The 21,632-nt window shown below is 41.1% G+C and overlaps 1 protein-coding gene across 1 annotated transcript; it reads right to left on the bottom strand.

The window, feature by feature from the left end:
* Positions 1-248: 248 nt before the first annotated feature.
* Positions 249-19,865, bottom strand: emc2 (ER membrane protein complex subunit 2). The gene is made up of 11 exons (XM_029129194.3): positions 19,725-19,865; positions 18,839-18,952; positions 17,253-17,317; positions 16,197-16,282; positions 14,616-14,673; positions 10,246-10,331; positions 9,968-10,027; positions 7,002-7,083; positions 6,640-6,750; positions 4,804-4,908; positions 249-606 (listed from the first exon to the last, which is right to left on the bottom strand). The coding sequence occupies exons 1-11, from the start codon at positions 19,762-19,764 to the stop codon at positions 520-522; spliced, it is 894 nt and encodes a 297-aa protein (XP_028985027.1). The 5' UTR covers positions 19,765-19,865; the 3' UTR covers positions 249-519.
* Positions 19,866-21,632: the final 1,767 nt, after the last annotated feature.

The following is a 21,632-nucleotide window of genomic DNA, read 5'->3' as shown; positions in this document are numbered from 1 at the left end:
GAGGTTCTTTAAGCTGAAATGACAGAGGTGTCCTTCAGCGCGCCGACGCTGCTTCAGCTGCTGTCTGAGGTAATTGAAAGGCTGGAACCACTGGGATGAAGAGGCCACTGTGGCTGCCACCCTCTGGTTTCATGACACATGTCGCTCACCCTTTCCATGAAGGTTCTAGCACAGTTCACGTGTCGCCTCTGGAGAAAAACTAGACAGCGTCCAGATACACTGGACTTCAAATAATCTGAATAACTCAGTTCTTCATGAAGACTCTTTATTTTTAGTGAATCCTACTTATATTAATCATTAATAAATCGAACACACAAACAAAGAAGTTTCATTTACAGTTAGCACAGAATTAATAAAAAGGACCTCCAGACAGGTGGGACGGCCACGCTGCCATAAATAGCGTTATCTGTACAGCTTGTTGTTTTTCCTGGCCACAGGGTTCAAGCCTTGACTGAGGATCTTGTTCTCACACTGAGAGGCTCCTCCATGGGGCTGGGTAAGCAGGAGAGAGGAAGCAGCCTAGGACATAGTGATCTGCATGGACTCCAGCATCTCCTCCACCGCCTTCATTGAGCATTTGTTCTCCTTGGTCCCACGGCCGGCCAGCTGCAAGTCAAAGAGGACAGGTGAAAATCAGAACAGGACAGACGGGAGGCCAGAAAGAACGAACGCTGGCTCGTCGGTCCTGGATGCCAACTCAAGCAACACAGGCTCACAGAGTCAGCGATGACCTCATCACTATCCTCCGTCACACGTCACTGACGGAGCAAAAACATCCTTGTCTCAGAAGCAACAATAATCTGAGAGAAGTCATTAGACACAATTGATAAACCGGTCAAGCACAGAAAAATAATACCTCTAATTTAATCTAATTCAACTGTGGCATAGGCGCCACTTTAGCTCTGTGTGTGTGTGTGTGTGTGTGTGTGTGTGTGTGTGTGTGTGTGTGTGTGTGTGTGTGTGTGTGTGTGTGCTTGGAGACAGGACATGCACATTAGTCTACTTCCATAGCCCCTAGTACAGGAGTACAGGAGTACATAACCCTCCACTCTCCTCCTTAGTGTCCACAGGCTTTGACAGGAAGTGCCGCAAATTATAATCCCAGCACATCTACTAGATTAATCACATGCACACAGAAACACACTTCTGCTCCCCAATTAGGCTGCAACAGATGATGCATGTGCTCTAAACATATCACAAATACTTCCGTAACCTTGGGCAGTGGACCACAGTCATGACGATGGTCAGCCCAATTAACCTAGTCTCATTCACATTTATAGACAGAATTCACTCTTCCAAACTCATAAAAATTGGAAAGTGCCCCACACACTAGGTGGTGTCTGCCAAGGGCTGACTGTCACCTGCTGTCTCAGGCTTTTAAAATAAAGAAAAGCACAAACTCCTGCAGATAACTCAAATATAGGCTTAATTTGCATGAAAGCATTTGAAAGTTCATTTTTTTCCAAAAACCTAAATTTCTAATAGTGATGGACTATAGAAAACACTGGCACTCCTGCAAAGTCAACTGCCTTAGAAGTTAAATCCCAAAGAGAATTTTTTGTTTAGGGCTGACAGCATGATGGAGTATGTCAATACAAGTGAACAGCAAGGAACAAGCAAAAGATAACAGCATTGTACTGACCTTTCTATTAAATCATTTTGAAAACACCATCAGCCCGCGTCAAACACAGACTAGGGATACAGTTTCAACCACATGGTAATCCTGCCTCTAGACAACACAGAACATCCTGCATGCCCTCCAAGGTGAGAGATGAGGTGGGAAATGAGCCCCTGGAGAGAAGCCTTAGCAAACACACACTTAAATATTATTTGTGGACAGCTGGAGTATGTCACTGCTTTGTGTTGAACGTAGAATGAGCATTGTCTGTTCACACAGCAACCACCAGACGTTCAACATAAAGCAGTAACGTAGTCCACCTTTCAAATGGAGCCTATACTACATAATCATGGCAAATGTTTTATCTCCTTCCACCTTCCCAACTTCAACTTAGACTGGCCGTTAGCTAAGGTGTGCGCACAACTACGTAACAAGCATGACTCACTGTTCTAGATTTAGAGTGTGTGTGGTGGGGAAGTTATAATGATCAGTGCATTTCATTGCCTGCCTAATGTGCCATTACCTCAGGCCCAGTAGTCAATTATCTCCTCAGCCTGAGGTGAGACCACCACATTAGCTCCTGCCCTGTTCTACAACAGTAGGGGCCGACCAGACAGCTCCACATCTATTTAGAGGATCTGATAATAGAGTCATGATGCAGTGGGAGTCCGTGGTCCGTGACAGATGAGCTAATCAGAGAATCTGTTCAGAAAGCTGGGGCAGGAGGGCAAGCAATGTAGGGCTGCTGTAAAGCCCCTCACACCTACGGTCCACACAGCTCTGTGTTTTAACATGTCAGTCGACCACGCCGACATAATTAGATTTTTTTTCCTGTCGTGACCTCTCACTGACGTCTGGCTCCTGCTTGCACTCACCTGCCCCCCCTCTTCCTCGCACAGAGGTATGACAATCACCAGGTACCAGCGGCCTAATAAAAGCAGGGAACTGACATGAACAACACTTTAAAGGGCCCATCAATCAGCCAGCACAAGCCCAGCAGCCTGCAGCTGCCTGACTGAGGCCAATACGGCCGCAACCTTTTTAAGACATCTCAGACGTCATTAAAATAGAGAAAAAAAAAAAATGAAGGAGGTGACTTTACACCATATCATTTTCACTTGTCCCACAAAGCACCACCACAGAAAATTAAATTGTCTGAAAAAACATGTTTTTTTTGTATCGTGAGTGCGCTGCCACTTAAGCAAATACAAGATGCTGTAGAACAGGGCAGGTGCAGATGGGCAGTCACTGCCTCAATATGTTATATACAACTTCACTACTTCTACTACTACTACTTCTACTACTACTACAACAACTACTTTGATCCATGAGTGGGTGAACCTCAGTGGGGAGTGGGAATAACAAAAAATATGGTCAGGGTGCTGTTTGATTCCTGGAACAAGTTGCGCTCAAGCCCCGTAGTTTGTCGTGAGGAGTCTGTTTTGAAGCTTTGTGCACTCGCATCTGGTGTGGCAACAGTCTAATAACAGTGTGGTGTAAAATGCCCACACACACGGTGTAGGTGTTATTTGCCTGGCAGCCTGTCAAACCCAAACGCCTTAGAAGTCTGAGATATAGATAAAGTTCCCTCCAAATGTAATTTTCATTTTTCACACTCTCTGCCTTTTCTGGCCGTGACATATGGCTGCAAGTTTGAGATTTCCATCTTGTTTCCCTTGGGATCAAAGCTTCACTACAACCCTGACACAGGCCAGCAAGCGCTCTGATGAAAATAACGAGCAATGTGGACTTGACACAGGCACCTGATTGACAAATTCTGTAAACCAAAACCACCTCTACATTTTTCTATTTATTAAGGAGATCTGTCTCTGTATGATGAGTACAAGTCTCTACAAAACAGGCCATTCTTCAGCCATGACAGCTCACTCCACTCTAACTCAAACCTAAAGGAACAAGTAAAGGCTTTGAGCTCTTCCATGACACTTCCACAAAAGAGAGCAGTCATACACTGTGACATTACTTACATGCACTTTTTTTCCAGCAGTGCTCTCAAACTTGTCTGAGCACTCAACATGAGATGTGTCTATAAGGCACAGAGAGTGGAGTGTGGTGAGACTAGGTCTTTAGAGGCTCAGCGGGGAGACACGCTCTCAACTGGATCCACACATGCTCAACAGGGAACCGCTTATTACATGTTTAACTGTCAATGCCCAAATAAGCAACACATATGGCAAATATGGCAAATGACACTTATTTTCAATATGCTTGAAACTCATGCTGCCATGACAACGGCATGGACAAGTTCAGTGATACCATCTGAACTGCTCCTCACTTTTTCCCCTCCTCATTTTCTGTGCATGTGTGGGTACTAATTTGTGGTAATAAAGGCACACACTTACACATTTCACCATTTATCTTTTTTCTGCCCACTGTCTAGCTTTTCTCTTTTTTTTGTTTTTAAACAGACCATACAGCAATAAGCGTCTTTTTAAATGTCCTACAACTTGTCTTCTTACAAATCCACTAATGTGATCACAGGCCCGAGTGGTCAGATTTCATTTCTGGGCCACGCATCGTGGGAGATTTTTGGATTTGTTGATTTAATAGTGACTATATAGGTAGTTAGAAAACAAGTGGAGAAATAACACTGAAGTCTATGATTAGGTTTGTGAATTTGCCAAGGACCTACACGATTCAGTACAGAAGGCACTTGAGGCTCACTGAACCCCACTTTAACAACCACTGAGCTCGACAACCCTTCGCTAAAGTCTAGCGTGATTGCCATCCTCGGGGGATCAGCTTGTGGCTCTGCAAGAAGCCCATCTATGAAGGCAGAGTGTGGGATAAAGTCTTAGCAGACATTGTGGCCTTAAGTCAACACACGAACAGTAAATGTACCCAAACACACTGAAAGACACTTGGGTTTTTATTACACCATTCTAAGGCGAAGGCATCCTACAGGACCGCTTCGCATTCATGGGGTCATTTGGTGGTGGCGAATACTTTCCGCATACTATGCAAATGAGGGGAAATATCTAAATGTCTGGATATTGTGTGCAAATACCCCAAGAAAGCTCACACACAAGAGAAGGCTCATAAGATAATATGACTGGTGGTTTTTAGTGTCTGGTAGAATGAAGGGTATGTGGGAAATAGTAAAAAGATGTTATCTTGCAGAAAAGCAAAAGCAATATTATATCTTAGTGTATGTATATGTGACTCACCTTATAGGCCCTGTTTATTTGAGTGGCACCCCAAGCAGCATACTTTATATTGTCCTTCTTGACCTTGGCACTAACTTTCGGGCTGGCAGCGATGTGACTTGCAGACTAGAGGAAAAACAGAAAATGAGAGCAAGAAGCAAAGGGAGAACAGGGGAAGGGGTGTTCTTATATCAGAACTTGGTGAAACAGCAATAAAAGTGTAATTGAGATGAATGTGCAACCACTCTTACCATCTACCACTCCACTAGTCATTGTGGCAGAATGGAGAGAAAAAACAGGCCTTGGCCTGATGACACAGGAGGATCATTTATGAGGAGGAAAAAGTGAGCGTTTAATGCTTCATACGTAAATTGTCACTTAACGGGGCCTAATTTCTCCAACACCGTTGATTCCTGGTGATGAAAGACCCTTGCATGTCTTAAAGAAATAATAAACGACGCACGGCGAGAGGAGCGCCGTGTGAATCACGCTCTCTGCCTGTCTCGACAGCTTCCCTTCAAACCACAAATCCCATGTCTTTCCCATGTTCCTACCATCGTCTCCACACAGCAAACCCCAGGGGGTTTACCCTGCCTCACATCAAAGCTCTCCCTACTCGTGCTGAAACTTTAACTACACACCAATCAACCTGGCCCCACTGCTCCTACTATTGGTTTGGCATCTGTATCTTTCAGTAAGCATTTTGCTTTGTTTCTATTTTTTTAGCTGCAGAGAAACCTCGGTTTAGATGATGTCAACCCAGAGAGGCTATCCCCGAATAACAATTTGCATCATTATGGAGGGGAATCCCCACGCAAGTGTTGTGACTAACCAACCCACAAGCCAACTGTGGTCAGTGCTACCAGTACTCTTGCTGAACTGACTCCGATGGTGCGACACGGTGAACGTTTCCTGTCCTTTTACTGAACCCCTTACACCTGTCAACTTCTGGACCACCGAGACTCATTGACAATCTGCAAGACACACTCAAGAAAGATCTGTGACTGATAAAGAATAAACTCCCACCTGAAGTAGCCATTAAAGGCCAGCGTGTCAGTAGATGACTTGTCAGGAAACCGTACAGAGCCTGCTCTGTCTCCAGACGCATGTGAGAGTTAGCAGAAGCGAATGTCTCAGTTTGACCCTGCCCTGCATCTCCGGTCCTCTGCCTACACCTTGGAGCAGTTTCACAGGGTATGTGCTGCTATGAAGGTGTTTGGACTTTATGAAGTATCCCAGTGCAGTAGAGACGAAAACACTGGGGCTCTCTGTGTTAAATGCACTTCCCCTCTCCACCTTTTATTCCCTTCACTGCTCCGTTTGTGTTTTTATGTCAAGTCTCACTTACATATGATGCATTGGAACTACCAGACAACATCCTGTATAAACAAATAAGTAGATGAAAAGGCTGTTCAGCCTTAGCTACAATCAAACTGGCACCTGGATGGATAATTTGCCAGTAAAAAAAACTCTTACAGCAGTTGTACTGCTCTATTTCTCATGCTTTTCTCTTTTTTTAACTCTGAGACTACTTTATTTATTTAAGTCATAAACATAAAAGGTCTTACCAAAGGGGTATTATTACTAAAATAAAGCGCTCCAGAGGGGCAGACTTTCCGATGCTGGAGTTCACCATCTGAGTCAGCAGTGAGTTGACCTGTCTGCGAGCCCCTTTCTTGTTCCCCCCAAAAATACACTGACACACACAATACAGTCTTACTTCACACATTTGGTGGTCAGCCTCAACCTTGACAAACCGCAGGGTTACAAAAAACATTCTACTGTTTTTGTTCCCCCCCTTCTCTCGCTCCTGCTTTCTTTCTCTCCCACATTCTCTTCATGCAAAGCAGTTCTTACCATGTACAGGCCGAACAATGCCCTCATGTTTCTGTTGTTCAGCCTCAGCGCCTGGGCGAAATATTTTCTGGACAGCTCCAGGTTTTCCAGCCCCCCCTGAGTGTACTTCACCTGTGTGGAGGCATTAAACACGGGCAATAAGCTGTGCTAAATGGCAGCTGAAGCCATGACAGCACGACATCTGAATAAGCTACACATGACAACCTTGTGTAAACACATCTCCTTGCGTAAGCCTACATTCCCAGTGACGTTAAGCATGTGTTGGTGTCTCTCTGTGTTAGAGAGAGGCACCATTCACACAGAGCCAGCGTTTGTTCCCGTTTGCCCCCCCGCTGATGACGGACATACAGGTGGGTACCTACCTCAGCGTACTGCTCACAGTACAAGTGATTGTGAGGATTGGTCATCATCAGCTCCTCCAGACAAAACGCTGCTTTTCCATAGCTGTGCAAATGACGAGGGAGACAATAAGGTGATTGATACTGCTGCGCATGTGTCATCCTTTAGTTTGCCCATCTGTGTGGTGCAACATCTGTGCCCGATAAATGTAGTGTATAGGTATAAATTAAACTCTAACAAACTGAGAACTACTTATATCACAGACCACTTTACATGTAATAAAAACAGAGAACTGCAAAGATCCAGGACATTACGTTTATTTACCAACCATAAAGATTATTCAGCTCAGACAGACGGCAAAGGTAAAAGCAGATCTACATCCTTTAGGGACACTGAGAATCAATCTCGTACATCTGTGTGTTTTTTCAGCTTTTAATGTGTAGTTAACTACCTTCCTGAGGTCAGAACTTCAGTAAGAGCTGGCACACTCTGCCTATACTCAGATGAGATCACTTCTCAGCAGCAGACTGCTGAGCTGTTGACCTCACACTAATCTGCTGCCACTCTACCTCTAATACCCAGTTTCCCCTTCACGGGACTAGGAGGGAATGAGCTAAGATACAGCATGCCACTAAACTAACCCCAACAAACAAAAGCTGGAAGCACAAAAAAGGGCTACACTCACCATCTATTCACAAATTCAAACTACAGTAAATGAAAATTAAGTTCAGTCTTTGTATCCAAGCTTTATCATTAGATTGTTTTTTTAACTGAACAATCCTTATCAGTTTAAAGAAAAAAAAAGAAGTAAAAGTAAATAGTTTTACTGCGAGGGAAAAGTCCAGAGTTTCCCACGAAGGGTAACATAAACTGCTAAAAGTCTGCCATGGTAACTAGCTGAAAGATTAACGGTATAAGAGGGGAAAGGAAGGTGGGGACAGAGAAAGAAATAAACAGGGGGAAGGGACTGAACAGAGAGAGAGAGAGGGAGAGAGATCAGAGGGCTTGGAAGGTTGGAGGCTGCTTACAATTACCACTTCCTCCCCATAAAGACTTTCAGATGTGCTTGTGCAGTGGCCGCGGCCTGCAGCAGAGCCCTCTCCATCAACCATCATAATCTCTTACCAGAGCCAGGATCTTACCTCTCCTTCCAACGCCACCATAGCTTTTCTCCGTGGCTGCTTTTAAGCTCACTGTTCACCGCAGCTCTTCAACTAGGTTGCAGCGGCCATTACGAGAGAGACGAAGAATCGCATGTGTTTCTTTTGGAACTCATTAAAACCATCAGGCAGTGATTGTCCCCTATTTCAGTCATATTTTGACTATATACGAGACACAAATGGATTGGGACTGTGCAAAGTACACTTGAAAAAAATATTAATATTGATACTGTAATTTTGGGTGACCAGTCCAATTTAGTTAAACAGTCTCATAAGATGTTCCAAAGAAAAAAGCCAACAGCAGATGCCTGTAATGGCTCTGAGCTATGCTTGCCAACAGACAGTGTACACACACTGGCATATGGGCTGGTTAAGGTGTCAACGAGGCTATTAATGGCATTTTAATGTCTTAATACAGCTTCTTGTTGCAACAGTACAGAAACACACTGCTGTGTTTATTTTTAGGTGGTGTAGTGTGGGGAGTAAACTTTATTTCCCGTGCTCACTTCTTCATCAGTCTCTGTTTTATCGGTGATGGGGGGGTGCCACCACCTCCTCCTGGGAATTTCACAGCAAGTGTTCTCTCTCCCTACCTACGGCTCTATCCCTCTGGAAATAGAGTAGCGATAATGCCGAGCTATCCGGAAGAGGAGGCGGAGGGGAAACAGGGAGTTTGTAACCGAAAATAAAGAAAACAAAGAAAAGAAATTGACACGCCTGTAGATAAGGAGCTGTGGGAGTGAATGGTGTGATATTAGAAGTGTTGGGATAAGCTGGGAGATAATCCGCTCACCCATGGATTTCCTCTGGCTACTACAGCAATAAGGCCTCACAGACAAAAGCAAGAAATATCCAATAAGTAGCCTTCTCACCATGCTACACATTCCCGATGCCACTGCCTTCGTACCCGAGCAACCCTAGATCTGGTGAGCGCTCTCACACACAGACATACACATACAAAACTATAGATCTACTACAGTTACTGCTTCACTAACTTCTGAGCTCTAGACAATTAAGAAGAGATAAAAGGCGACACTTTTTCATTACAATGCTGGTCAGCCTGGAAAAAATCCTTGGCAACTGATATATCAGTCAGATGCTGGGGACTTTGTGCTCTTATAGGTAGAAGATGGGAGATTCAAACTAAGATCCTATTACTCTTATATCATAGAAAAAGCACAGGGCTTCCTTCAGACTCCTGACTGAGCTGTGCATCTCACACCCTTCCATTGTGGCCATCCGATCAAGCAGTCAGTGTAAAGTGAAGCCCTGTTAAACTGACTGATACATATGGCTGCTTACTGGAAACAGATGACCGCTTTCAAAGCACTTTTATAAACATCTGTCTGTGATGAACGTTCACACTAAAATAATTTAACATGCATCACGACAAAGATACAAAGATTAGATAGGTTAAGTTTAAACATAACTTTGGAGTCAATGCTGATATTCACACCATTTGTTTGGCGGAGCCCAGCAAGATCTGAATGACTACTTGAATTAACCATTAGGGTGGATGTGGCTCAATCACAGGATTCCTGGTTGGATTTAATGTGTACAATCTAAAATTCTGAAATTCCCTTATTGCTTCTTTAAATTCCTGATGTACTCTCATTTTACAGTCAACATAGATCACATAAGTTCTTCTCTTATTAAATGTATGTATAATTTCTTCCTTATTTGTATTGTTTTGTATTTGTAATGTTAAACATCCTTCTGACCTTTGTTCATAGTCATTAACATATTTTCTGGCTAAATGTAATGTTTGTGTTGTATGCCATGTGAAAGAGAATGTTAAAGTTAATTAAAAAAAAGATATATATATTTACTCATGTTCATTGATGTAGAGTTCAGACAACTCATGCCATGCTTCTTGGTCCCCGACAAATCTGAAAAATGAAATGATAGAAAATGATCTTAAAAACACAATAACAGTAATGGCAGCCCTCCAAAGTTAAAAGTAGGGGAAATAGGTTCATAGGACTTTATGCACAAGATGTGCCAGCTCAATTGGAAGCAGGCTCTGCTTTTAATTAATATAAAAGTCGGGGGAAGGTGTAGCAAATGGGGTGCCTGACCTTCTCCCCCGCTTGCTGAAACACTTAACTGTTCAAGATACTCATTGAGCTCTCGGATAGCTTCGGTGCTCTTCCCCTGGGCCTTCAGTATGGAGATCTTGCGCTTCCTTGCTGCCTGCAGAGCAGAGAGTAAACAGGATTAGAAATTTAGCTCCAGTTTTTGTTTGAAGTGTGGTGAGAGGAAGAGTTAGTCAAGAGTTGAGACCTAAGTGTCTACAGATGTAGAAATACATTTGTTCACTAAATATAAGAGATGATTTCTTAGGTTATTGGTTCAAAATCAAATGCAGAAAATGCATTTAAGGCTATCGGGACATAACTGGAGATAGCTAGAGACCATGTCCAAACGGAGTAAACACACATACGGACAGGCACACACACACTATGAGTCAGTGCTTGAGAGAGAATGAGCTCAGTGGTGAAGATAAAGCGGTGAGTCATCCTCTAACCAAGTGGGGAAAATGGTACACTCCCCCTGAGCCTGTCTCCCCGCTGGCGCAGCACGAATCTAACACTACACTAGCCCAACTTACATCAACTGAAAATTGCTTTCTGCTATGTTTTGATGTTGAAGTGACCTTAAGGTGGATTAGATTCTCATCAATCTGAATTAGAAAGTATTACTCCTGCTGCTTTGACTTTTTCAAACCTTTGAGTCTGCTCTTAGCCCCTTCCCCCTCCTTTTTTGGTAGTAAGTGAAAACCTTAACAGGAGGCTGCCACTCCATTACAAGTGTACTGCCATGCGACAGCTTCTTGTATTTATGGACTGGCAGTTGATTGAGTAGGGGTTCTTATTCTATATCCATAACCAAAGCCATTGACGGCTGTGTATGAGTCCCATCTAGGGGGCTCTAACGCAGCCAACTCAAAACGACACAGGACCAACAGAAATCCTCCTAAATTAAATGGCAAGCATTATTATTATTATTATTATTATTATTATTATTATTATTATTATTATTATTATTATTATTATTATTATTATTATTATTAATAATAATAATAATAATAATAATAATAATAATAATAATAATAATAATAGAATTTTATTGATCCCACATTGGGGAAATTAACCTCTGCATTTTCACCCATCCCCTGAGGGGAGCAGGAACTAAATGAAAAAAAAGAAAATGAAGCAAGTCACAGGACACCATCTTGGTGAAACAAACAACAAACTAACATCAACACAAAGAATTTCTATCTAGACCACAATGTATCTTATTCCAAAACACACTGCATACATCTCAGGAAGTGTGTATTTTTAGTGAGAGGGTGGTCTAAAACAAAGTTAGAAAAACAATGTTATGAAGTTATCAAGTAATAAAGAACAGTGAAAGGTCAATCTATTATTTCCCCCTTTATGTCCTCAGATTATTAAACAAAGATAGCAGTATTTTACATGCAATGCATTCCACCAGCTGTGTAAGATTCAGGAATTTATATTAAGACCAAATTACAAGCATGTGGGATCTTTCCCTGTCTAAGAGTTAAAAAAAACTAAACTAAATAAACACTACAATAATGTTGAATGTGAATTTTCGCACTTGTGCGCTCCCACCACTACACCCACCTCTTCTGTCTTAGCTCGTTTTTCCCAGATAAAGAACCACTTGAGGTTCAAAGAAACATATGGAAGCTGGTAGCCCAGAGAGGCACACAGCACTTTATTAAACAAGAAGCAATTCCAGACCACTCCCCACTCTCCTCCTTTCTCTAACTAATGATCCAGAAAAAACTGGCAGCACGTAAAACATTTTCTTCCTCAATATTGCTCCATACCACAGAAGTGAAGACTGAATTATTTACATCACAGCTGGTTATTGCACTACAACATCCAACAGCCATTCATGAAATTCTACAGGTTTAAAAGTGTCAAAAACATGTTCAGAAGTAGTTAGGCCTGTTTCCCTTTGTACATTACGCCAATGATGGAGGTTAGTTTACAGCCAATAATAACACCACTTGATGGTTTTACTGTGAGGGAAAATTCAATTGACGGGGATCCAAACACAGTTATCGCTTGCTGAATGTAAGGTACAGACAGGTTACAGCGCCCATGCTGACCCCTGACAATTTTATTTTTCAAATGGCATTATTTTATAGAATACATTTTAATATTATCTGACATTTTTAAGATTTTATATACTTGAGCCAAACTAAGGAAATCTTTACCTACAATCAACCTGCATTTGCATACGATTGCAGATCAACCTCCAAGTTACCCACGTGTGCCTTATTTGGTACACTGTTTTGTTTTTTAATATTGAGATACGAAGACAAACTGGGAATTTAAAATTATTGCAATAATTCTAGTTTTAAAACAATGAAAGGGCATTTACTAATTTACATAAGAATACTGGCAGATCATAGCTGTAGGGATTGGAAGACAGCAAGAATCGGCTAAGAGTACGGAGTAAGAGTTTAAAACATTTTTTGGACAGTATCGTGGCAAAAAAAAAAAAAAATTGAGCAATTTTTGTTGATTCAACAATTTTGGTTAATGGGTACCACATCTATTCCACAGCCTGTAATTACAACAGCTCAGTTTCCAATCTGTGCTTCGCATGCTGGGATGCCTCACAAGTCTTCATTATGGTGGCCAATTTTCCGCCATTTCTCAGGCCCATCCTTTGCCTGATTCTTGTAGCATGTTCTAAAACATATAGCGAGAAAAAAAAGCCCCATTGCAAGACAGGTGACCTAAATGATGTCACCACATAATTGCTCCACTTTCCACCACTACACCCAAGGTAATAAGACAAGGACGGTGGGAAAAAGGTTATTGTCCCAGGGACAGAAACCATATTTGTTCCATTCCCAGCCCCAGGTTTGACTGGCAGCCCCCGCTGAATAGGGTGATATAATCCAATGTTCAGAGACCAGGAAACTGACCATTCCCTTTCCGAGGATGTCAATGGAATCCCCAGAAGATCTGTGCCATGCTGGGGAGGTTCCCAGAGATTCACAAAAATTACAACTCCCATTGTGCAAACAGTGCAAACAGTCGATGCCAATCTGTTTTTAAGTTACAGCAATTTATATATAAAAATTAGAATACTGCAAAACTGTCGCAAATAAATGGTAGTTTTAAGTTTCTTAAGACATTAAGAAACATTGTCAATCAATGTTAGTGACACCAAGTTTTTACAGATTTCATTTTATTAAATGCAAGTCACAATATGACTTTCTCTTTTATTCATTTCAAAGTACACATACACTTTGTGTGTCCCCTTCATTGTGACACATTTTTGATTTTGCTCAGTCACAATGAAGATGAGTAGAATGTGTTGCAACATCAAAAAGAAGATAGTGAAAAGTATATTTCACCAAATTAAAATGAAAATATAACTGAGGTTATTGTCTCAGTTGCCCATAGGCCACCTGCCAATCAACAGCAACATTGATATAAAATCAACATGGACATTGTTGACTAAGTGACAGTGGGAGAAAGATAATTTCCATGCTGCTACCAAAAGCACAAGATAAAGAACAAGGTTATACCTCTATGCCAGGGAGAAGGTGGAGTGCATCAGAGTGAGGTGAATGATTATTTGTTATCTCAGTATGGCTTTAATTTTTGTTTAAAGCTAACAGCCAACCACGTGAAGAATCGCTGTATATCATCCAAAGCAAAAGTGGTTATGCAACATCTGCCAGCTGAGAAGTTTAACAGATCTAAAGTTTTCCATATCTCAGTGTGCCAAAGGACACTTATTGAACATCTCTGAGTCGATGGGGGTCTGCTCAAAATAAATAAGGTCATGATTTCTTTTGAAAACCCTTTAAACGATTTATTTTCTTGCATGACCACATGTCCTTATGGAAGCAATTAACAGCAGGTACATTATGCTTGGGGTTGGTGGTGTGGTGTTGGCAGAAAACTGTCTAAATATGCTTCTGCAAATGAAGAGTAGCGAGATGAAACTAGTAAAGAGGGGCTAAAGAGAAGAAGATTGCCGTATTTAGGGCGCATTTATGTTAGTGCCTTAGCTCATGGCAGACATTGCACTTGGGGCTAGTGCGCAGCAATAGAGAAGGTGGGACAGGAGCTCCTGTCTAATCAGAGTAGGGGACCGAAAGGTCCAGCTAACCGGCATCTTCAAAGGAAAGATCCTTATTTATGCCTTGCTTCCAGCATACATGTCTGCCACTAACTAAGAGTATGAATCACCCCTACTTCCCCAGCCCTGTTCTCTTTAACAACTTTTTAGTTGTGTGGCTCAGTACTTTGTCTAGGGGCTAAAGAGACCACGGGGAGTTCGACTTACAGTCACACAGCTGAAGGTGTGCCTTGGCACATATGTAGTCACCTAAGTGGCTGAGTTTACAAAGTTAAGACACACTACACACTGTGCAGTTTGATTTTCCACCTTTACTTCATTACTTCCTGGTCTTACCGTGTTCGTGGGGTCATCTTGGAGGATGGCATCATAGTGCTTGTTGGCCTCATCATACCTAAAGAATTAGAGAAAGGCATCTTTTATTAACTGCTTTTCTAAGCAGTCTGGCTGTGGGGAAATCAAAGTTAAATCACTGTTCTGTATATAGTTTGGCAGGGTTCTCTAACTACAAGGTCATACAAAAATCATAGGTGATCTACAGCAGGAAATAAACACTTTTCAATCTGCCTGTGATGCCAATACTGAGAGAGGTTTATATTATTTTACACTAAATTATAAAATCCATACAAACAGAACACACCGTTTAGACTGAATTTCTTTTTGAGTTAGGTTGATTTACCATTAACATTGACTTACCATTAAAAAAAATGGAGATTTATTATCTTTGCAGGCCTGCAGCTAAGTTATTCGGTTGTTTCTTATCTCCTAGACCATGTATAATAACAAAATACATGTATGAACTTGATAAGCTACTAAAACCAACACAGTATCAATCCAACTGTTCAACTGAGGTCATGCAATGCTGTTTAAAAGGGGAAATATCTAAGCTGAAAAAACTGAATCATACTGTAATAAGAGAGAAAATAATGCATGTGCATTTGACTTGTCATGTAAAAACAGAAGCTGTGGGATAATTTTTAAACATTTACCTTTCAGTGTCAACATAAAAGCACTGATGATTTAGTTGCCAAGTGATCAGAAACTCTTCTACAGAACAGAGGTTCTTTAGCAGCAGTCAGAAGCATCTCTGGTTCCCATTAGCACTGAGTCTTGCTCCCAGAACTGCTGCTTTGCTCACATTCACTTTATTACTCAGCCACACTTTGGGATTTCAGATGGCACCAGGCAAACACTCATGAGCCACTTTGATTTGCTTTATTTATTTAGGAACCAACCATGTGCACGTGCGTGTGTGTTTGTGAAAAGGGAAGGGCCTCGCTGTTTCAAGTTGTGTCATTCAAGTCGGGCTCTGCCTGCTGCCAATTAGATCCCAGTGTGAAGTTTATTTAATCCGACAGTGCTGCAGCGATCACTCTCAATTATCACAAACGCTGACACAACCGATAAACCAGCACAGGTAATCCACCTAGATTATTACCATGCTCACATTTGCTGTCTTCCAAACGCTCTTTGTCATTCTGCTCACTTAATCCGCAGATTCAACATCACTAAGGAAAGGGTCATGGATAAAGTTAAGATTGTGGTGACATGTCAGTATTTACAAGGCCAAAGAACACCATCTATACAGAAACCATAACAAGAAAAGTATAAAAATAAGGAGGGGGAAAATAGAGAGAGATGAAGAGAAACAAAAAATAGAAACCAGAGAGGGCTGAGGGACCCCCAGAATTCCAGTGGAATCCAACCACTTCCTTCCCGGGAATCCCTAACTCAGGCTAAAGGGCCACAGGACTCCCCAGCACTGAACCTCTCTGCCCTCCATTCCTCTTAGTCTGCAGAGCAATATTGTGTGATCCAAAAAAATACAAACTACCCCCCACACGCATTGTACTTACAAACACCCAGGCTATTGATCTGTTTTGCCTGTTAATATAGCTTTTGGGATCTCTTGCTTACCTTTCCAAAGCTTCCAGCCTCATGCCTGATAATCGCTTCACTCTGTGGCTATCTGGAAACTGCTTTCGCAGTTCCTGTAGACAGGTCTGCCAGGATGTGGGCAGAAAGGAGAAACCAATTATAGTTGGCTATAACTAAACCTTATGTTAAGCGCTTGCTCTCGCACATGTTGACTTTCAGAATTGAAACACCTGTCTTGAAAATGTCATGTTTCAGTAAAACAAACCTTTAATATGTTGATGTAAAAAAAAAGAGACTGTGAACATGCAAACAGTACCAGGTGAAATTTGATAATCTCCAGGTTCCTACATTTCACTATGTGGTAACCTTGGAGGCTATTATAGAAAGGAGAGTGAAAAAGCGCTTTACTATCACTACAGAGCATTTGTTTGATCATCCAGTAGTCAGAGAGCTGAAGAATGCCCACAATTGCACTCAACCTACTCCTCATTGAGATGGAAAAGTCTGCAGTGTGACATTAATGGTTTGTGCAATCCATCTGCACGTCTAGTTTTCTCTTCCCCTAAGTCTGGCAGCAGGGCTGAAAGGCTAGCCAACAGCCAATTTATTTTATTTCTAATGACTGACCAAAGAAAAAGGTAGACTTCAATGAGTAAATTTTTGCCAAGAGTCGTTGTATCCATAATAATAGAAGCTGAAACATTTCAATTACCATGATGTCTTGTCTTCCCTTGTCCTCTGCAATCTTTACTACTTTCAGAATCATGAATGTATCAAAATGTGAATTTGAAGCCATCAGATTAAGTCTGGGATGGCATATAAAGGCAGAAAAGAAAAAGGAAGCTAGACCTCAAAAATGATGGCCAGTCTTTGCTAACTAGAAGCATGTTTCTCCACTCAATTGCTAAACTCTTTAATGTCAACTCTCAGCAAATTGTTTTACCAAAGTACAGACAGAGTAATACCCTTTGGCAAAATAATAATTGAATTTTCACTTTTGGCAGAAAGGGTGCTGCAAAACAGGAATGGCTGCAAGGGAATGAATGATGTCTTTTGAAGCTCCTGGGTGTGTGAGGAAGCGTGGCAAGAACTCACCAGTGCCAAGTCATCTCGACTGCAATCCAGCGCTGCGATCATCACCTGCTCATAAATAATCCATACTGGGCAGAAGAGGCACAGACAAAGAAGACTGTGTTAGCATGCTTTCCATTTCACTGTCTGGTGTAACATGAAAAAAGAGCTATATTGAACTGTAGTACTGACGTACAAGTTAAGGTCTGTGCCTAACAGCTGCCGTTCCCATTTTTATGCACCCAAAAAGCATTCTTAATTTGAATCAACCACCAAGGATTTACAGCAATGTTATTTCAGAACTCAGAATAAATTGAATAAGTGAACCGCAACTCTTATTTTTCTCTTAACTAGATGTTCTCTTCACACAGACATTGTACTAGTAAGGATTAGATACAGATACAGGAACAGAAGATCCCCAAAGCTGCTGGAGTAAGTTAGAACAAAGTGATTATACGCTTTAAAACATTGTTACCAATGTTATAAACATGTTCATATTTTGTAAAACCAAAGTAACTGAACTACAGCCTGGGGAGTAAAAATTGTCCATAGGTGACTGTGAGAGTGAGTCTATGTATTTATGGGGCCCTGTGATGGGCCTAACCCACGACTGTAATATGGGATAGGGTCCAGCATGCCCACAACCCTAATGGGGGTCCACGGCTGTGCTTTCACTAAACACAAACAATGCAAATATCACATTTAACACTACAGAAAATTCAAACTATCATGTCACTTTTCACCACACAACTATTTTTTGCAGGGAGTTATAGCTCTGAACTTTAAAAGATAAACAGTACATACCAACCCTTGCTGCTTTAAAATCCTGCATTAGTCAACTGATTTTGTTTAATAAAGTTTTAGCAAGTTGGAGATGGGTTGGATGTTGGATGACTGCCGCTTATCAATTGTAAATGAAACCAAACCAATAAGTCTGCAAAAGGAATTTTAAATATTTTCTGAAGCTGCTGCGCATAGAGCAATAAATGTTGAGAAGCATCATAAACAACCACAAGTTCTATAACATGTCAAATAGTGGTTAGCTATAAACTTAAATGTTTAGTTTACCGCCCCACCCATCAGTCAACTGTAATATTATAATAAACTGACTAATAGCGTGGCTTCTGAAGACAATTAATTAAATGAATACAACATTAGACGAACAGTTTTGCTCTTAGCTGTCAAAGCAAACTGCTTAGCCAAACAAACATTTTCTGTTAACTGAAAAGGATAATAAAATCCAGCTCCATCCAAAAACTGACAGGTAATGCCAAACCAAATGTCTCAAGTTTTTTTATTCCAAAACTGTTTTGATAATTGCCCCCTGATTTTACACCCAGAGCTGGTGTTATTAAATCGAAGGCATTTAAAAAACATGAGTCATTGTGACTGGGGAAAAAATGATGATGTTGAATGATGTTTAGTGATGATCCGCACACTGGCGCTATCACCAAAACAGCCCAAATTCCTGCTTTGATGCTCATAAACTGCCTGACTTTGGTAGTAATAAGGCTTTTTATCTTTTACTTGTACTTCAATCTATTTTGTTATGGTGAAAAACAATGAAGCGTGTGCTACTAATGACTCAAAATGATTTCGGACACACTTACTGTCATCACCCAGTTTGGATGCATGCTCACTGATGAGCTCTTCGCCAACATCTACTATCTGTTCACTGTTTCTGCAGTTGTCTTCTCTCCATTTCCGTAGCTTGTCTCTCATTTCTGTGGAAAAAGACGTTCGGGTCAACTTTAATAATTAATGCCAAATAATAATTAATATGATGAAATGGACAACCTTATTTATCCTGTTGAAACATCAACCTCTGAAGATTTACAGAATACCATGAGACGAAATTTAGCATTACATCATAATGTGTGGTGATGTCTGCAGGAACGTTATAATCTATTTTAAATCTGCCCTAGTGTATATTAAAGACTCCAGCTTTGACGTTGCAGATTCTGCTACCAAATAGTAGAAATGTAACAAATGCACTACAGAGCAAGTGAACAACAGCCCGTAAACCTGCAAGGCTTTTGCAATCGTGTTAAAGTACAGAACGTTTTTAACAAGCAATACAAACAAAAGAAATGCCAACTAACTTCAAACTCAGGATGCTACAAATTCGCTTTAGCTAGCATTAGCGTTACAAGACCAGATTTAAGTTTTACAATGCTGTCTTGCACAGCCGGACGTCATTTTGATATGTCAACCTTCACGTTTAGCTCCGGCATCATCTAACGGCATATTAGATCTTATTAACGTCGTATTACCTACTACCCTGTGTTTATGAGTTATAAAGCCGATACATTAGCGCACCGTGCTAACTAGCATTAACGAAGCAGCTTATTCACGTTGAGTGCTAGCTATGTATATTTTAAATCTTTGACAGCGTATCATGTCCCCTAGCCTCTGACACAAAAGCACTGACTATTTTTAAGCACACAACTAACACCAATGATATTTGAAAATAAACCGTTTAATGCTACGTCTTACCTTCCCAACCCACATCGTACATGTCTGACACCGACGCCATCTTTTTTTATTTTTTTTGTTAACATACGTCGTGACCCTACGTCACCACTTAGCCCGTAGCTGGAGCGAATGAGAATAAGAATGAGAGTAATAATAACAATAACACTAAGAAGAAAAATGAGACACGTTGTGTTGTTTGATTTATTCTGTACATCACTTCTGATGTTCAAGTAGAAATGCTACAAGCTCGACCACCATGGAAATAGGATCCTGGCTACGTTTGCAAACCCAGTGCAGGGTTCAGCAGCCCATGGTCAGCAGACATTTACAATCCAGATGATGCCGTTCTCATGCTTCATTTCCATTTTCACATAATTCGTTTGCTAAGTACCGGGTAGGAGTGTCAGCTGAACCTAGAATCACTTTCCTCTAAAAATATGAAAAGTGCTGTCCAAGCACATTAACCATTTTATTCTGATTTGCCTCAGGAATCTCTGTGAATCTCATTCCCTCACTATGCGGGCTTGCTTACACACTTCACTTTTACCACATTACACACTTGTTGATGTGAACGCAGCACATAATAACTTGCTTACAGAGACATTTCAGAGAACTGATGTCATATCCAAAGTTGCTGCTGCTCACTGCCCTGCACACATGCCAATAAATGTTCCATTGTTTAAAGGCATTAGAAAGATTTTCTTCTATGTGGCTGGCATTTGGTTAAATTTCTCCCACATCACAAGTTGCTTGCAACAGTGTGATGGAGCTGAATGCTGTAGTGGTACAGATTATCTTGACTTAGGGCACCTATTTAACTTGGAGCAGCTCTCCTGTACAGAAATGTCACAATATGGGAGATCAGTTGCAGCCATCGGAAAACCCAGGCGTTTGCTTGCCTGGTGCTTACGCAGGTTTCCATGCTCTGGAAGCTCCCACATATGGCACATGAGAGAAGCATATATATATTTTCCTTCCCAGTTTCCATGTATGAAGCAGAAAAAGAAGATATTCCAGTTGAACCCTTTATAGGCATCATATTTTAATTTCTGACAGAACCAATCACAGTTGGCGATGTCTAAAATGAACAGCTATGGACTAAACATTGAGTTAAGGTTGAGGTGCTCTCTGTGGTTTTGACATAATTTCTGTTCCATCTAGATTTCTTTTTTTGTTGGTGTTGTACAGTGACTTGCGGAAAATGAAGACAGATGCAATTAGCAACAATGTTTTAACCTCAGCCTTCTGGAGTCTGCAGAACTATGTTTATTTTGAAATCTGATTAGGTCTCCTGTCTGACCAAGTTGCTTTCACCTCATCACGAATGCCTCAATACAGATGACTTTAGTACATTTAGACCCTGATGGATTCCCTCTATTGCACCTTTGACCTCACCCATATCCTGACAGAGAGGCCCTGAGCGGCAAATTATGGCACATCACAATGAGTCGTCCTCACTCTCTTGCTCTTCCCTCTGTTGGTTTTGGTGCCAAGAACAATACTCAGAGCAGCACCAAGCTGGTATTTGATGTTATGAATCCCTGGATGTATTGTTCCCCTGACAGATTGTGTAGTGTTTATTGAGGAATGGAGTATAACCACATGTAGTATGTTCTGTGTTGCTCCATTGGGTTCATTGTTACATCCCATTAAACCTAGACAAGGATTTAAAATCACAATATTTGAGACTACTTCAAGAACAGACTGTAGCTGTCAAATTCATCACCAGAGGTGATGGTAATTTGGAATGTGGGATTTTTCATTTCAGATTTATTTCACATCGCTATTTATGAAATTTATTAAAGTTTAATATTCACAGTGGTCACAACTATACTCCTTTTGTTTTACTTTCTTTCCATTGTTTGAATAGTGGTTTTATTCAGAGGCCTCAGTTTGGTAACAAATGCACAAAATACCAATTATTGCAAA

The sequence above is a fragment of the Betta splendens genome, chromosome 16 (assembly GCF_900634795.4).
Source record: "Betta splendens chromosome 16, fBetSpl5.4, whole genome shotgun sequence".
NCBI classification, from domain to species: domain Eukaryota; kingdom Metazoa; phylum Chordata; class Actinopteri; order Anabantiformes; family Osphronemidae; genus Betta; species Betta splendens.
Note: the sequence above shows the minus strand (reverse complement) of the source record. Positions and strands in the feature narration are given on the sequence as shown.

What these genes read in the sequence shown, in the direction of transcription:
- emc2 (XM_029129194.3), bottom strand. Translation starts at nt 19,764, where the DNA reads ATGGCGTCGGTGTCAGACATGTACGATGTGGGTTGGGAAG. An exon ending in GTACGATGTGGGTTGGGAAG is followed by an intron (nt 18,953 to 19,724) that starts GTAAGACGTAGC and finishes CTTTTTCCACAG; the next exon opens with AAATGAGAGACAAGCTACGG. An exon ending in CTCTACATCAATGAACATGA is followed by an intron (nt 7,084 to 9,967) that starts GTAAATATATAT and finishes TCATTTGCACAG; the next exon opens with CTATGGAAAAGCAGCGTTTT.